The 18,019-nt window shown below is 43.0% G+C and overlaps 1 protein-coding gene across 1 annotated transcript; it reads right to left on the bottom strand.

Moving 5' to 3' along the window:
* Positions 1-3,973: 3,973 nt before the first annotated feature.
* LOC115767228 (homeobox protein B-H2) lies at positions 3,974-16,305 on the bottom strand. The gene is made up of 4 exons (XM_030711425.1): positions 15,837-16,305; positions 14,198-14,542; positions 6,696-6,945; positions 3,974-4,675 (listed from the first exon to the last, which is right to left on the bottom strand). The coding sequence occupies exons 1-4, from the start codon at positions 16,303-16,305 to the stop codon at positions 4,069-4,071; spliced, it is 1,671 nt and encodes a 556-aa protein (XP_030567285.1). The 3' UTR covers positions 3,974-4,068.
* Between the last annotated feature and the right edge of the window lie 1,714 nt (positions 16,306-18,019).

Here is an 18,019-nt window from a genome sequence, read left to right as displayed (position 1 = left end):
AGTATCGGCTTACCACGCTCTGTGAGAACCTTTTGACATTGGCGTGTGCCTGGGCAACGACTCCACATGGCCACTTGGCGAGAGATTCAGCTGATTGCGCTGCACAGTTAGAATTGATTGAAAATTGGTAAACCGCAAATGCAATTGCGCAGCGAATTGCAAATCGAAGATGATGCCGAAACTGAATTTCCTTGGCCCTGCATCTTAATCCAAAGCTGCCGCCGGCTCGACATCGCCAGCCTCAGCTGCATCTGTATCTGAATCTGAGGCAAACGCATGCAAAATTGGGCCGCAGGTTCAAAACCAGTAGCCGCCACTGCTGCTGCTGCTGCTGCTGCTGTTGCTGTTGCTGTTGCTGTAAGCCGCAGTCGCAGCCGCAGTAATTTGCAGCGTTTAACTGGCGACGGGGGCCAACGGCAAATCGATTTCTGTAGCTGCTGGCGCCACAAAGCCATTTACAATATATATGTATGTATATATATTTACTCTTAAAGGCAGCTGGTGAGGTGGGCGGCAGGGCTGCGGCAGCTGTGACTCAATATTGATTTAGACTTAACCTTGCTGCAAGCGTTGCTCCCGAACCCTTGACCTTCAGCTACATAAATTTCGCAAAGCTTCCGTTCGCATCTTTCACGATGGTGGGTTGGGCATATACGCTGCCTTCCGGCCCTTGATTGAGGGCTGCGTGTGCGCAGTTGTCAACAAAATTTGATAAACACGCATTTAAGCGCACAAATTTATTGATAACGGAAGCGGGAACGTCCAACGTCCAACGGCTGCGACTTGCGGCCATTGTGCGCAACAAATTGCCTGTGTAATCAAAGCCAACCCCCCCCAGCCGAGCCCCGTGCTAACTGTCTCCACGGCCTCCTTTTACTACTTAGTATGCAGCAGTTAGTCGACTTGTGTCCTGTGACAAATTAGCCCAACAATGCAGCAGCAGCAGCGCGACATAAAAAACTCGCAGGAACTGAGCAGCATAACAAAAGTTGTCAATTAGCCAGGAAGAGAAGCAGAAGCAGCAGCAGAAGAAGAAGAAGACGCGACGACGCTTAACGCATTGCAGCAGCTTCCGGTGTGAAAGCATTTTGTCAGCTTGGACGCACAAAGCAGTCCACATAAAACGTATCTGCTCTCAAGATGGCCAAAAATTCTATAAAAATAACAAAAAAAAAAAAAGAGGAAGACGGCCCAAGTTGCTTTTTTCAATTATTCCCCACAATTTCAATGACAGTTTGTACGATTCCGGCAACTAAATCGATTGAAAAGAGTCCCTTATATTGGCTTTACGCTCAATCAATATGCTAATGCCTCGATTCTTATCCAATCAACTGTGATATGACAACAAAATTATGCAAAGAGCTTTCAACTTGGGAGCAGTTACTGTGTCACCATTGGGTACCGAAACACGCAAATCTAGATTAGTACTATATACAGACTGACTGACTGACTGACTGACTGACAGACTGACTTACTGAGTGGTTGACAGACTGACTGGCTGACAGACTGATGATTAATGCAATTACAAGCTGCATTTTTACTTTAGTTAACCCATCGGATGTCACTAAGACGAGTTTTCGAATAATTCCACGCACAAATGTGGAAAATTGGTGGAAAATCGCTTTATGTAACTTTTTGTCTATCAACCGATAGGCTTCAAACTCATTTTCAAAGATCTGGGTGACGTGTTTCGTACTTTTAAGCATTTACGCTCCGCTAGATCCAAATCGGAGTTGAAACTAGTAGACGCGAGTTGAAAATTTTCCACGGGCGAAAAATTGATGGATATGGAAGTGATATAAGGATAAGAGCTAGGCCTGCTAAGGCCAGATAATATACGTTGCACATGTTTTCTTAAACCCAACGTAAGCCAAACTTGCCTCATTTTTTTGTGTCTATTTATATACATACAGAATGTATTTGGTAAACTAATAAACTTTATTTTCATTTATACTAGGGCACTATATTTCTTTCTCTCGCATTCTCTCTCTCAGTCCATCTCTCTCACTTTCCTATTTGATTACTCTTTGTTCATCCTGTTCTAATTCTAGCGCGCTCGCTTCCTCTTTTGTTTTTCTAGTAATGGATTTATATATAAATGTCCATCTCCTCTCGCCTTCATATGGATAACAATTAAAAAATCATGGGTAAGTTTATATTAAACTATATATATATGCATATCTAAAACAAAAATATTTGTTAAACCAATGCGAACCTGGGCTAGCTCTATCTCCTTGTATTATTATTTAAAGCAATAATCCGACTAAATTTATAATTGAGTTCACATTAGAGGGTCATTTGTTAATCTATTTCAAAGTGAGACCAAGTGCAGAATATTGGTGAAAACTGTCGATTGCTACATCTTCGTTATTCATTCGTTCAAGCTCAAACTTAATCGGAATAAGACCTCATAGGTAATAATGCTGGCAAATGGTATAACAGCATATGCATGAAATGTGTGGAAAGTGTTGTTAAAAGTGGCTAACTAAAACGATTTGTTAAATGACAAGCGCTGGTTACATTTGTTTCGGGATCCTGATTTCATTGATGCCGGAAGATTAAAATCTATAATATGCTATATGGTATAAATCTGAGAAAGGAAAGCGAATGTCTTAATTAGTGGCACAGTCTGAGGCCATTACAAAATCCTTTACGCACATTTCGGCTGCAGCTTTTGATGCTGATGCGGATGCTGATGGCTAACGAATTGTAATGGCTGTGAAAAGTTTCGCACGGTCGTGCGGCACTCATAAATTTATGAGTGGCACTCATAAAAATTCAAATCGGTTGGCAAGAAAACCGCAACAAATAATCAATTTGTTACAGAGGCGAGGCGTTACGCCCCGGCCGACTCCCAGGATCCGGACCGTGGGCCGACAGCCAAAAGACCCAGTTGATACGGTCTACGCACAATATCGAACCCTCTCGCAGACACACTTGACAAGGACTTGGACGACGTTGCGTTCTCCACTTCACGCAGCAGCCACCAGTTTCCAGATCAGGCGATTGAGTGGATTGACTCTAACCGGATGTGAGATGTTCCACCCGTTCGGGGTTGCCGCTGAGAGGCACCGCAAATTGAATTCGCTTAGCCGCAACCCCATAAATTAAGAGCCGTGGCATGCAACAAGCGCTATGCAAAATGAGATTGTCATAAAAGTAGCGAAAATGGCAAGCGGCAAGTAAATAGGCAAAACAGAAACAGCGGGGTAGATGCCACCGTGCAGCGTGCATCCTTGTCCTTGCCAAAACGAATTTTACCCCCTCCTCCTCTCCCTCCCCCTCCCCGTCCACCACGCTTCTCTCAAGGGTTGCAACTCAATTAGAAACGTTTCGGCGACGGGCACTCGAGCAGCGCCGTCTTTCGCTATGAGAGCCGTGCACATCGAGCAGGGGTCCAGAGTTAAAAGTATTGAGAACTTAAGTTCAGCTCGAGATTGGCAAATGTTAACAATTTGCAAGTGGCACAGTTTACGGGGCACGTTGCGCTCTCGCTTCCCAGGCAGCCAAAATGCAACAGTTTTTCGAGCACCATGCCCCACAGTCAAGAGGCCCATTGATATCTCGAGCGTTCAGCAGGACTCGTGTGTCAGCTCGCATTAGCCTCAGGACGCGACTCTTGAGCTGAAAAAAAGAGCACTCGCTGCCACTCGATAGCCACTCGGCTGCCACAGTTGGAAAAACAAAAGTTCTCGCATATTTTCGATTGCTCTTTTTACTTTTTCATTTCTCAGTTTTTTTTTCTTTTATTATTCATTACAACACACAATAGACGTCTTAAGACTAGGCACAAAAAAATTTTAAAGTTTATAAAAAAAAAATATGGTTTAAAAAAAAAATTCCCTGCTTATGTACAAAACATTTACAAAAATTTACAAAAATTCGTTAAGCTACTTTTTAAATAGTTAGATTTATATATTAAAAAAAATGTATATATATATATATTTAATATATATTTTATATTTGTTTAATGTGAGACATTTACGTGGGGCAGCTGAGCATACAGCTGGGTGTCTTGGAGCTGTCCCGTTGTAATCGCCGTCTGAGATCCAGCCTTGAGCCGAGCGCTCATACCTCCAGCGCCAGCTCGTCATCGTCCTCATCCTCATCCACCTCGACCGCTGGCAGCGTCGTCAGCTCAATACGCTCCGACTCCGATTCGGACGTTTTGGCCGCGTTCGGTGGCGCCTCCTCGGCGGCATGCTCCCGTCGCGTTGGCGGACTGCCTGGATTGAGGGGCGGGCTTGGCGTCAACAGACGCTGCCGGCTGCTGCTGCTGCGCTCGTATTCGGCTTCGCTGTTGGCGCTCTGGCTGGTCGCCGGCGAGCGTTCGCGCGGCGCCAACGGCGGCGCATAATAGCCGCTCAGCATGGGCGCGGCACCTGGCGGCGGCGGCATGCCCGGCAGCCCCATGCCCGGTGGCATGCGACTGGGGTACATGTAGGTCGCGGGCAGCGCTGGCTTCTGGAGTGCGGCGGCTGCTGCCGCTTGGCGATAGTATATATCAATGGCCGAGGGCGGTGCACCGTGCGGTGTCTGTGCTGCCGCAGCGGCTGCATACGGCCAGGCGCTCAAATAGGGCGTGGCACTGCCATAAAGCCGCTGAAAGGCCGCATAGTTGCCAGCCTCGGCGAGCAGCTCCAGCCCGACGGCGGTTTGGCGCTTCCATTTGGTTCTGTGGCGGGAGGCAGGAAAGAAAAAAGCAAAGGGAACACTCGATTAGTTGCGTGCGAGAGCGTGTCGAATGCTAAAAAAGAAAGACCTCGAACAGGCATTGGGCATCAAGGGATCGAGCTAAGCCAAACTAATCCGGCAACTGTTGTTGTTGCTATTAATCATGCCACAGAGTGCCGACTCATGCCGCTGACTGCGCGTGTCCCTGCCGCCTGCTGAGCGCCAGCCAGGACGCTGTCGCTGCTCTTTGCTATTATTGCTGTTTATATTTCGCACTTAATTGTTTTGTCATTTATCTTGCAGTCCGGACGCACTCACGCCCACCACAACTGCAACGGAGACGCGGCGAGAGAGACCAGGCTGAGGCCTAATTGGCATTGGCACGCCTGCATTTATGGCAGCGAAAGCGAGAGAGAGAGCGGGAGAGAGAGAGAGGCCTGTATCTGGACTCCCTCTCGCTGGCGTATCTTTGGCAAATCCTTTAATTGCGTCTAGGCGCCAGCCACAACCCAAAAACCGAAACCTCGACCCCGAACTGAGCTGCAATTTTTGCGCGTTCATCGCACGCAGCTGTGAAAATGTTTAGAATTAACAAAACATACCCTATGCGCCTGGGCATATTGATTATATGAGGCATTTTGTGCGCGTCTTTGGCGTAGTTTTCAAAATATGCAGAGTGTTTCGGAGTGAGGATTTCGTGTCTATCTCTATTTCTCGCTATTCTCCGCTCTCTGGCTCTACTATAAATCTCGCTGGTTACACGCAGAGCATTTGCTATTCATATTGTCTAGTATACCAGCCCCTCTCCCTCTTTTTCTCTCTGTCTGCTTCTCTTTCACTATCTCTTTCTCCTTTTCCCCCTCTCTTTGGCTCTTTCTCGCTGGTTCTACTGTAGAACATTTACTATTCGTATTGTCTCATATCTCAGGCTCCTCTATATTTCTCCTATTCTCACTCACTTCCTCTTTTCCCTTTTCTCATTCTTTCTAGCTGTCAATGAAAAAAAAATTATTAGTACTACTATCTAATATCCCTCTCTTTCTCTCTCTATATCCTCATCTCTCTTTTTGTCACTTGCTGATTCTACTGCAAAACGTAATATCTGATATCCCCTATATCTGTCTCTCCGAATGGCCACTTTTATCTCTTCCCTCCTCTCTCTCCCTCTCTCTCTTTGATTGCAGAGCATTCGCGAGTCATTATGCCCAGCATGCGAACCGTACTCAATATCCGGTTGGCTTTTGCTCAGCGAGTGGCCTGCAAGATGCCAAGTCTGTGGCCTGGGTCTGGTTCAACTCTGGTTCACTCTCTCTCTCTCTCTCTCTCTTTCTCTCTCTCTCTCTTTCTCTCTCTGTCTGTCTGTCTCTCTGCTCTAGCAGCCGCTTTTAATGCCCAACCAAATGTGACAAGTCATTGGGCAATAATTAAAAAAAAAAAAAAAGAAGAAAATAAAAATAAAATGCTATTAAACGTAATAAGGCAGCGGCTTTGGCAGCTATTTTTAAACAGCAGCGGCAAATGCTATTAGAAATCGAATCGAATAGCGGATGACGCCGAACCGCCCCCCGATAGGGAGCAGCAGCGGACACATGCGAGCGAAAATACGCCAGACGAAAGACTTAGGCAACAAACTTGCGTAGAGTGGCGCACAAAAAAAGTAAACAACTCATTTAATAAACAGCAAAGCATTTTACGACTCTTGCGCAAAATGCAGCAAATTAAGCAATCAGCATAAAAACAAAACGCATAAACAGCCCCAGCGCTGATTCCGAACCGGTCGTAGCTTCGTGAGAGCAGTGCAAGGGAGTGATGCTGGAGGGGGGTTGACGACTTTGGGGTAGCCATTAAAATGATTTTTATTGGAAAAGTGCGCGAAGAAATGGGCGGTTCCATAAAAGGCGCTGATTAGCACACACAGTTCTAGTCGGTTTGAAGGCATTCCCGTCCCTGCCCGACCTGCCGAACCCTATGCCGCCGATGCCTGCTCAATTAAGCAGAAGTCAAAGAGGCCGCCAACTCACCTGCGATTCTGGTACCAGGTCTTCACCTGGCAATCGCTCAGCTCCAGCTTGTTGGCCAGCTCCATGCGATCCTGTACGCTGAGATATTTCTGCCGCTCAAAGGATTTCTCCAGCGTCTGCAGCTGATGGTCCGTAAAAGCGGTGCGCGCCTTTCGCTGCTTCTTGCTCAGGCTGAGGCCCAAATGGGACTCGCCATTGGCGCCGCTATTCCCATTCTTCAGGCTATCCTCGCCATCGTCGTCTTTGCCACCTGTGCGCAAGTGAAAAGTAAAACAACTGTTGCATAAATTCATTCAATACATCTCTCTCTTCCTCCCTCTTTCTCGCTCTCTTCCTTTCTAGCATCCCATTTGTGGGGTATTTAGCTTTATGGCTAGAACACATGCAACACCTGATAACAACAACAACAACGACAAAGTTGCCTTCAAGTTTGTGGCATACCATTGCTAATTTGCAATTAAACACTTTATGAGCACAAATTACAAAAAAAATTACAGCAACAACAACACGATCAGTCGATTGAGCTCTGAGTTTTGTTTTTGTTTTTTTTTTTTTCGTGGAACGTGTGAAACGAAGCCGAACAAATCGCAAAGCGAACGCCTAAAGTGCTCGCGATTTTACTCGCTCCCCAATCAAATTGATTCATTGATTCATTTGACTTTTTGCTGAACCTATTCAGACTTTTAGAGCAGTTTGTAAGGTCCATTTGCAGATGTAAATTAAGCATACGGGTATTTGATTAAAGCTGGCCAAACACAAAGATGATTGTCATGCTCTTGTAGAGGGTATTTTGGCACGAAACACCCGAAAGGAGATATATCCGTACCCATATATATATATTCTTGATCTGCAGCAAAAAACGAGTCGATAAATTACTGCAGGCATTTCAGATGTGCGAATCGTCCGGATCGGAGCACTATATCATATGGCTGCCATAGGAGAAAACCCTTCTTGATTTTCAAAATATCTTGACTTAACTTAACTTAATTAATTAATTAGGAAATTAGTCTCGCCTGAACAAAATCATATCAACATAACTATATATATCATATAGCTCCAAGCGAAAAATCGATCAAGAAAAGTTGTTGCATGTAAAATTTTACTTTTTTTCAAATAAGTATATATGAGCAAATTAATATCCTAACAGTTTTGCAAAATATATATTAAATATATATACAGCTAGATTGATGGTAGAGTCTTGATATGGAATGGTCGGCTTGTACTACGTGCAAAGTAGAGAAGCCTTTTAACGCGTGAAGTTTGGCAGCAAAGAGACAAGCATAAATATTTCGAGATTCTGCCCAGTTCCCTTAGAATTGATTGTTTTTTAAAATGAATTGAACATTTGTTGTTATTCGCTTCACTTCTATTTTAAAATATACATATATATATATATATATATATAACTTTGTACATGAGTGTCTCCTGGTCGAGCGCTTTCGTCTTTTTGCATCTGTGAATTCTTTTCACGGTCCCGTCTTGTCAATATTTGGCCAGTACCCATTTTGGCGTACCATTTTGAATAAATTATAAATATCTCAAAGCAGCATCTCACAAGCCACCATGCCACACTTGCCACCATCTCTTTTGCTCTCTCTCTCTCTCTCTCTCTCTCTCTCTCTCTCTCTCTCTTGATCTCTCTCTCTCTTACTCTCACTGTTTGCCTGGCCATTATCGGCCCAGCAAACACTTGACTTTTGCATTAGACCAGCTGCCAACAGCTGCAGCTCTACAGCTCCTCAATGCATTCGTTTCTCCTCTGGCCGCCGCCCGCAGCTCCCAGGAATACTCTAGACGAGTCAGCTTGAACAGCAGATAGCCTGAATCCAGCTATAAAGTGTCTTAGCAGCAGCCAAACTTGTTGCTGGTTCGGTTCATGGCTTGTACTAACTGAATGCTCTTGGTTGCAGATCTTGAAACTGTTTGGTTCGGGCTTCGATTGAGCTGTTTCTTGCCAACTTCTTTGGTTTACGGTTCGGTTCAGCTCCAAAACAGGTTTGCAGCCCTGCTGAGCACCTGTTTATGCTCACCCAGACTCGATGCTTGATTAATATTTAAGCAAACTTTAAGTTGTAAACATTTAAACGGCAAACGCGTCGTATATCTAATGTTTATGAACAAATTTGTAGCACGAGCTGCCTACTGCTGTCTATTACACACATTGCCAGCATATAGTTCTATACCCTTCTTGTGTGTGTGTTGAGGCAGGGTATGCATGAAAAACCAGCCAACAGCTGGCAGCTGCTCTCGCGATTGGCACTAGTCAAGAGTCAGTCAGCAAAACATTTCCGCAATATCTCTATCCCTCTCATAACTCTCCTCGTCCCCTCCTCCTTTCCCCCCACACACATGCACAGTCTTTGCATTTGTAATTAAGAGCTTGTGGCTAAACTGTATTAAACATGCTTAAGTGTGCAGACAACAACGACGGTGGCGGACTTCCTTCTGCCTCTGCCTGTCTGTCTGTCTCTGTGTTGAACCAACTGTTGGCCAAGTCTTGTTGTTGCTGTTGCTGTTGGCTGCATTTAATTGCGCATGGCAGCAACACATTTGCAATTGGCCTTTTTGCATTTTAATTAAAGCAACAACAAAAACAAAGATTACAATTGCAACAGCAACAACAACAACAACAAGTCTCATTTAGCTGCTTTGCTGGGCTCTCTTTGGATTCTTGCTGCTAAACGTTTATCAGCATTTTGATAATGTGCACGCTTAAATGCAGTCAGCGGCGGCAGCACCAGCACCAACAACAGAATGTTAATGCTACAATAAAGCTTGCATAACGGTAACGCGATTGTATGCATTATCATATATAACTATGCATTGTGTCTAGCAAAATTTTGCGCTACATTTCCGAAAACAAAATCACAAGGAAAAACGAAAGACTTAGGCAACAAACTTGCAGCTTGCTAAGCCAAGTGCGCGCGCGTGAATGCATGTATTCAAGTGTGTGTGTGTGTGTGTGTGTGTTTGCACTTTCTGCTTGCAGTTTTGGTTGCTGTTGTTGTTGTTGCTGCTTTTAGCGGCCACACGCTTCGCTTTGGAAGCCAACTCAACTTAAAAAAAAAAAAAACGAGACGAAACCAAATATTAATTTCAATCAGCGATATGTTATATGCATATTTATATATATATATATATATAAATCAACAAAAAAAAAGAAGAAGAAGAACAAGAAGAAGAGGAAAAAAGGCATACGAAGCTAAATGTGAGACGGGCTGAGAGAGAAGTGTGATACGAGTGTCTGCATGTCGCTGCGGATCAGCGCACAGTTCATTTGACAGACGGCAACTCAGCTCTGAGTAGCGGCTCGAATCAAGCTAAAGCTCAATTTCAAACGCGCTGCGCGACTGCGATCCGAGAAGCGCCTTATCGTTGCTCGCATCCTGATCGATCCTGGGCCCCGTCCGAGCCTGAGCAACTGTCGCTCGCACGCGTCTCAAGTGACACGCGAGTGTCACCAAAGCCTTCGGCCGTGAGCAACAAATTTGAATTGTGAGCAACAAGAATGCGCATCGATTTCTGCTTGCGAGCCTCGATTAGGCCGTTAAAAGCTACGTTTTTGCAGCGCTTTAAAACGAAACACGCCAAAAAAAAAGATAGAACGACAGGCCGAAGATTAAATACCCTTCTAGACATTTGGTATTATCAAGCACGAAGTTGTTGCATTTGGTCAAGATATCATGAAAAACAGACAACTTATCCATATAAAAACTTATTTTTCAAATTATTCTTGCTATAGATCTATATGATATAATAGAAGTTCATGAGATTTTGCTCACAGCCAAGTAGCAGGATACAACTTTTGAATGCTAAACTTAGTTAAGATATTTTCAAAAACAAAAAGTTATTCATACAAGAACTTAATCAATGCGATCGTACGCTTCAAGCTATTATATTCCGATCATCCGATCCCAATACATGTACCTTGCAGAGCATCTAGGTATCTACATATTTTGTGGCTACACCTAAGCACAAGGTCCTACACCTTACATAAAAGAGTTCTTTTCAGCTTTGCGGGGTATCCGAAAAGAGAAATGTTCTAGATCTCAGCATAAATTCTATATTTTATAATCTCCCAGATTTTCTCGATAGTTTCTACTTCAAAATCGATATTTATCGAAATTTTGGACATGATGAACAAGAATATATATACTTTATGGACTCGGAGAAACCAGCTTCTGCCACTTTTTAATCCCTTTCAATGGATGCTGGGTATTAAAATATAATAAAGGGAAAAAAATCTGTTTTTTTCGTTTGTTTTACTTTTCATTTTTGTAATTTTTTTTTATATATATTTTCTTTTGACTGCCTCGAAATCGAAGCTCGCAGCGTGGGCTAAAAAGTCGACCCAACTGTGAAAGAGAATCGACACCCAGCTGATTAAAAGCGTGAGCGAGCGAGTGTGTGTGTGTGTGTGTGTAAGTGTTTGTGTGTGTGTGTGTGGGATGTGTGTGGTGTTGCCAACACATTTATGGATTTAAAATTTCTATCATTTGGCTTGTGTCTCAAATCAAAACAGAATTTCTTGAATTGACAGCAACGCGGGGCGCATTTCTCTCGCTCTCCACACGCACCTATAGATATGTGTGAGTGTGTGTGTATGTGTGGCTGTGTGTATTATATCTATGATTGCTTTTAATTGACTTTAGCACAAGTCCAACGAAATTAAAAATGTGCGTGAAATCGCGGTTGACTTTAAAAACGTATTTGAGAATTTAGTTTATTAAAACGAATCAATAATAAGCTTCAACAGATTGACTTGTGCGCATATCGTGTCTAAACTTTGATTTATTGACACTGTATATATAACCTACTTTCACTGGTCGAATGTTGTACTATAGCCCATTAAGTATTTTCTTAGATCATTCGTATGCTCTCCAAAATAATTGGCCAGAAGTCTCGTGATCGTGAACAGCATGTCTCGGCTGAAGTTTAGCGAATTGTTGAATATCCACAAAACAAATTATCAGTAATAATATACAATTTGTATAATACTAAGAGAGTCTGAGTATATTATAATGAATTTGTTATCGTTCCTGTTGGCTTTATAAATATTTCATTGATTATATTTTTTGGATATTTTTTTCATCAACCTGTGACTAACAGCCGACTTTATATGACAATTTAATTGCAATTCATAAAATTCGTTTAGATGCAAAATTTTAACTAAATTCCAAAAAGTTGCATTAAAAGTTAATATTTAGACTTTGTTACTTTTACAAAGAAAATGTCGGCTCGAAATAATGTTTGAAGTGCAATGCAAGTAAACTTATTTTATTGCTATAGTTTTTCTTATTGCTTTATTTAGTTTAAGACTTTTTTTTTTTAATTAATTCATCGAAAGCCATGTGGTAATAGAATCTCATTAGCACTTGTCACTCGGCGCAGGCACATGCCTACAGATCCAAGCACACTTTATTTAAATGTCTCTCTTTTCCACTCTCTTTGCCTCTTACTCTCGCGCCCTCTCTACCACTCTCTCTCTCTCTCTCTCTCTCTCTCACTTATCATGCAGCTTGCTTTAACAACTCACACAACTCGCAGCGAAATCAATTTCCAACGCACGTTTATGACTATTTAATAGTAATTTGTCATAATTTGCATAACGTTTAAAAGCGCTTAACAAATAAATAATAATAATAAAAATAAGCAACAACAGAAATCAAATAGAAACACTCCTAATGGCAGCAGCAATAACAATAAAAACGCAAACAACAACAACAACAACAACAGCATTCAAAAACATTAAAATCAATTAAACTGTTGCATGCGAAAAGCTGTCTGGGGTCAGGTGGCAGGTGGCATGCGGCGGCCAGTTAACGAGAGGGGGGGGATGCGACAGGGCGCAGAACGTGGGCATCTCTTGTTGCTGTTGTTGTTGTTGTTGTTATTTGGGCATTCTGTCAAGGGTAGCTAGTTGCTAGTTGAGCGATTCGAACCGAATCGAGTCGCATTCGCATTGCATTCGCATCGCATCGCATCGCATATGAACGCCGACTAATTCTCCGCTCTCGGAGCTTGTTCGCGCTGATAATTGTGCACATACAAACTCGTAAATGGCCAAATAATTAAATACTGTGAATATTTAGCTACTTTGTTGCCACGACGCGTGATTGTCGGTCTGTCTGGCCGAATGTCTCGGCTCAGCTAGCTCAGCTGCTGTTCTTGTTGTTGTTCGCTTGATTCATATACATATCTTAAGCAATGTCATACGAATTTTGTTTTTTTTTTTTTATACAAATGTTTGTAACAGTCAGAAGTAAGCATCTCCAACTTCTTAAACTATATATTTTCTTGAGCAGCGCCTAAAAAGTCCAGAGACTTGAATTGTTGTATATATTTGTTCGTATACCATACACAAACCGAGTATATTCTTATTTCTTATTCTATCTTTAAGCATTTTCATATTATCGAACAATTTCCATTTGAGTACATGGTTTTTTAAACTTAACTCGAATATTATTGGAGCCAGCTTCACAAAACTTGGCATTTAGGTAATCGGATAGTTTAAGCAGATTCCCCCTAAATTAAACTTTAAAAAAAAAACCATAGGTGAAGCCTTGCACTTTGGTATATACACACTTTTGTATGCCATATTTAAGCACTGAAAATTGCAAAAAGATCGGACTATAAATGCCTAAGTAAATTAAGGAAGAAATAAATATAGTGTGGGACTAAGGAAAGAAAACGCACAGCGTTTGCGTGTTTTTGACCATGTATGTCGCTGGCCCTACAGGGTATCTCCTTATATAGCTGAGGCTGAAAAAACACCTATTTGTTGCTGTGTTATATTCGGTTTATTGCAGTTAGCGCGGGCATTACGCAGAAAATGGGAACGCGCCTTGCAGCTGGATCTGAGAGCCATGAAAATGGGAAATCTTTGAAGGAAAAGAGAGAGAGAGAGACATTTTGCACTCAATACTTCAATATTTCTTATCACAATAATCGCAAATTTAATCCGCAACAATATTCAAGATGATCAGCTGCAAGTCTTACATAACTGGGAAGGCCTTCACAAAAAAACTGAAAGCTCTCGTAAAGTTTATTTAAAGCTCGCCTTAAGCAAATCATCAGTTATTATTTTAACACATTTTTTTACTCGCACATTTTTTTAAATGAAACAATTTATGTCAACGCCAAATAACATAGCAGAGCTTAAAAGCTTTTTTGAAAGCTTTAAGCAAAAGTTATTAGGGCAAGAGCTTAACAGGATATTTGAATACAGCGAATAAGTAAAAAGTGTTACTCGTTTACCTTAATTTCGTATGCTATATTAATACCTAGAAAATGATGTTTAGAAGCGGCTCAAAAAGTGATCGACATACCTAAAGCTCACTTAAAGCTCACCTAACAAAAGTTTAAGCTGAAGCTTACAAAAAGCTGCTTTAAGATCGGTACAATTAGGCTTTCATGCTTCAATTCTTTGAAAGAGAAAGTAACAGCACTCCAAATGCTTTCCCATTCTGGATTTGGAATCAGTTAGAGCTTTCCTTACTTACCGCAATCGTCGCTGTCGCTGTCGTCAATGGTGCTCGCCTGATCCCCGCTGATGCTGCTGCCGGTGCCGCCCAGCAGCAGGCCGCTTGTGTTGCCGTTGTTGTTGCTGTTGCTACACCCACTAATGTTGTTGTTGCTGCTGCTGTTGTTGCTGCTGTTGTTGTTGTTGTTGTTGCTGTTGTTGTTGTTGCTGCCGCCCAGCGAATGTAGGACGAGCGGCGAACGGGATCGTTCGTCTTGGCCCTCCACATGACCCGATGCGCCGCCGAGCGGCACGCCGGCGCCATGACGATGCAGCGCCTCAAGACGTTCGCGCTCCAACTGCAGCTGATGATGATGCGGATGCGCATGCGGATGCGGATGATGGGCAAGTGGATGTTGCGGATGTGTGTGTGGATTTAGCGGTTGTGCCTGCTGCCCGCAAAGCCAACAGCAGAAAGTACAAAATAAATGGCTTAGTAATCTATTAAGGCTATATAATATTTATTAGTCTTATACTCAAACAATTAGAGATATCTGCATTACCCCTAAGAAACCCAAATTTACTTTAAAAAACTTTCAGATAAACACATTTTGAAGAAAAAGGGCGTTGTCTAAAAACTAAAATATACTCCTTCAACTTAATTTAACACAAATGTTTAAGTATTTTGCTAGACTTTTGGCAGGGAACACTTTCCAGAAAGTCTTAGACAACTTTATTTTAAAAAATAAAATAAAAATATGCATTTTTGAAAATTCATGAAATTTTTAAGTCAAACCAAATTGGTCAGCTTGCAATAATCGCACCTCAAATTGCAACTTTCCGGAAATTATCATAATTATATTCAAAGCATTTCAAAGAGTTCTAATGATGGTCAAGATCAATCAAGATGCAGCTATATTCATTCAATCCACAAATGTATCGAAAAAGAAATAGTATCATAAGTTTTGCATATTTGATTGACTGTCAATCAAGGTGTATATACCTTTAGCCATACCACAAGTAAATCAAAGAAGAATATAGTCACAAGTATTTCCTGATTGCCAATTAACATATCAGTTCAAGCAGTTATATTGTTTGTCAATCAAGATGTATCTATATTTATTCATTTCAAAAGTGACTCGGCAACACCATATTGACAAGTGTTCACATGATGATCAATCGAGATGTATGTATATTAAGCCATACTATATGTGAATATTTATTCAAAGAGTACGAATAATTATCAATCAATGTATATATATTAAGCCATAATCTGATAAACAATTAGCGTCTTAGCAGAGCATCTCAGAGAGAGTTCGTTTGACTATCAATCAAGATGTATCAATAATTACTCATTCAAAAAGTGAATCAAAGCTAATATATAAACCTAAGCACATACTAATTAATAAATGGCGAGACATAGCATCTTATCGCTAGAGCTCTAAATGAATGTCAATCATGATGTATCTATAATAAGTCATTCCATAAAGCTAATTAGACCTCACAAAATTGTAACACTGGTTAATTGTTTGCAAGCACTATAACATAGAGACCTTGATTGATTGACTGATCAGTTGATTGATTGCTTGGCAGTTCACTTACCGTATTCCACGCAGCTGTTGTGTGGCAATCCTTGGACAGCGGCGGCGATCCTTCGCGACCCGCTTGCCGGGCGAAACGATGTAGATGTGCGTGTGGATGCTGTTGCTGCTGTTGGAGCACCGCATAGTGGCTGGGTGGAAAGTGGGCAAGCAGCGGGGCCACATGATGATACTGTTCCCGCTCGCGTTCGCGCTCACGTTCGCGCTCGAAGCGCAGCAATTGCTGCTGCTGCGCCAGATAATGCTGCAGTGCAGCCTGCTGCTGGGCTTGCTGCTGTGTCTGCTGCGCTTGCTGCTGCTGTGGATCGCGGGTTGGCGGCGGGGCGTAGCAATCTTCCGGCGGACTGGCGGAACTGCGTCCGGCAGCGGCAGCCATTGCGGCGGCAGCGGCAGCAGCCGCAGCAGCAGCGGCGCTCCCCGCCAGAATGTCGGTGATCATGAAACGGGAACGCGGCGCCTGCGTGGCCGAGGGCGAAGTCGTGAGACTGCCCGGTGTGTCCCCAACGGCTGCCGTAGTTGTGGACATTTCCGGTGGCATTGTGGTCATGTGGTGGCGCCGACTCTTTTTGACTTGTCTCTCTACCACACTGCGCTTTTTTATTCAAGCTTTTGCCGACGGCACAAACCAAAATCAAACAACAACAACAAAAAAATAATTGGCGAAATTTTCCCGATTAACGGCGCTTTCGTCTATGTTTATGCGTATTTGTGCTTTGAACTCGCGTGTTTGTTTTTCAGCTCGCTGTGTATTCAATGTCCGTTGTACTTGACGATGTTTTTCTTCGACAAGACGAGACGAGACGAGCCGAGCTCAACAAAAGCCGTGAGAGAACCGCTCGCCTTTGGCTTTCAACCGAAACTGAGCCAAGCGGCGGCCAAAGCGGCAACTGCTGCTGCTGCTGTTGCTGCTGCTGCTGCTGCTGCTGCTGGCTGTTAACGGCCAAAACAAAAACAGTAAATAAGTGGGGAGAACTGACAACAGGAAAAACAACAACAGCAAACAAACCAGTCGAGTGCCAAGCGCGCACCTGTCGTCGTCTCGCTCACACACACCCGCGTGCTCTGCTCTCAGCCGTGGTGAGTTTTGCTCTTTGTATTTGTTGCTGTTGTTGTCATCTATTGCCTGCATTTATTGGTCGTAATTGGCAGCAATTGACATTCATTAGGTTTCAATCAGCGCCAGCGTTCTCACTGTATTTCTTTCTCCCTCTCTCGCTCTCTTTCTCTTTCTCTCTGCGTATGTGTATGGGTGCGAGAGTGTAGTGGGTTGAGTACATTTGGCAATGGCCGCGACGCTGTGAGAGCCGACAGCTAACATAACGGTTAGTTGACGTACCATAAACATTTTATGGCAACGTTAGTATTGTTGCTATTGCCTTTACTATTGCCGCGTGTTGTTGTCGCGCTGAGCTTGTAAAAATCTAGTACTTAGTAGTAGTACTTACACCGACATACATATATTTGTATTTGTGTTTTAAGAGCTGGGCGACACTTTTTATAGCAACTCTCCGAACTCAACACAGCGCTGAGCAGCAGCTGCTCTTGTTGTTGTTGTTGTTGTTATTTTGTCGTCATGTTGTTGTTGTTGCTGTTGCTGATGCTTAGGATGCTTCAACCCCGTTGTGAGCAGCAGAAACAAGTACAATCCAGCATCTGTAAGCTCCGCCCCAATAAACTGGTTAACACACGTACACACACATTCACACACACATGCACAGCATACAAAAAGACAACTCACGCACTCTTGCCCGTCTTGGTCTCACCACAGTTATATAGCGTGCTTGCTCTAACACATGTCAAGACTGTTGCGCCAAAGGGGCTGTCTGGATGCCAGGCTCTTTTGTGTGTGTGTATGTCTGTGTGTGTGTGCGTGTGTTAGTGTCTTTTGTTATTTTTGCGCTTGTTAACACTTTTTGTTTGGCATTTAAACAGTAAATTGGCAGCAGTTAAATGATGCCCTCTCTCATTCGCTCGCTCCCTCTTACGCTGTTGGCCTCTCTCTCGCTCTCGCACTTAGAGAGCATGTATAGTTTGGGTGTAGTAGTTGTTTAGTATCGATGTCAATTTGCTGCCTAATGTGCAAGTGAATGACTCTGGCAACTGGATCGGGTACATAATATAAGAGTAAAGGTGGCCTGGCGGAGCTTGCGATGGAACTAGGGTGGGGGCGCTAAGGTATCGAGAGAGGGCAGTGGCCAGGCGCTCGGGGCGGATGCTGATGCCGAAGCTGTTGTTGTTGCTTTTGTTTTGATGATGGAGTT

Source organism: Drosophila novamexicana, unplaced genomic scaffold (assembly GCF_003285875.2).
Source record: "Drosophila novamexicana strain 15010-1031.04,08,12 unplaced genomic scaffold, DnovRS2.1 tig00001353-arrow-arrow-pilon, whole genome shotgun sequence".
Lineage (NCBI taxonomy): Eukaryota > Metazoa > Arthropoda > Insecta > Diptera > Drosophilidae > Drosophila > Drosophila novamexicana.
This window is presented reverse-complemented; position numbering and strand designations above follow the sequence as displayed.

Coding starts and splice junctions, on each gene's coding strand:
- LOC115767228 (XM_030711425.1), bottom strand. CDS start 16,305: ATGACCACAATGCCACCGGAAATGTCCACAACTACGGCAGCCGTTGGG. Junction 14,543..15,836: donor TCCACACGCACATCTACATC/GTTTCGCCCGGC, acceptor CGCATCCGCATG/CGCATCCGCATCATCATCAG. Junction 6,946..14,197: donor CAGCGACAGCGACGATTGCG/GTAAGTAAGGAA, acceptor ACTTGCGCACAG/GTGGCAAAGACGACGATGGC.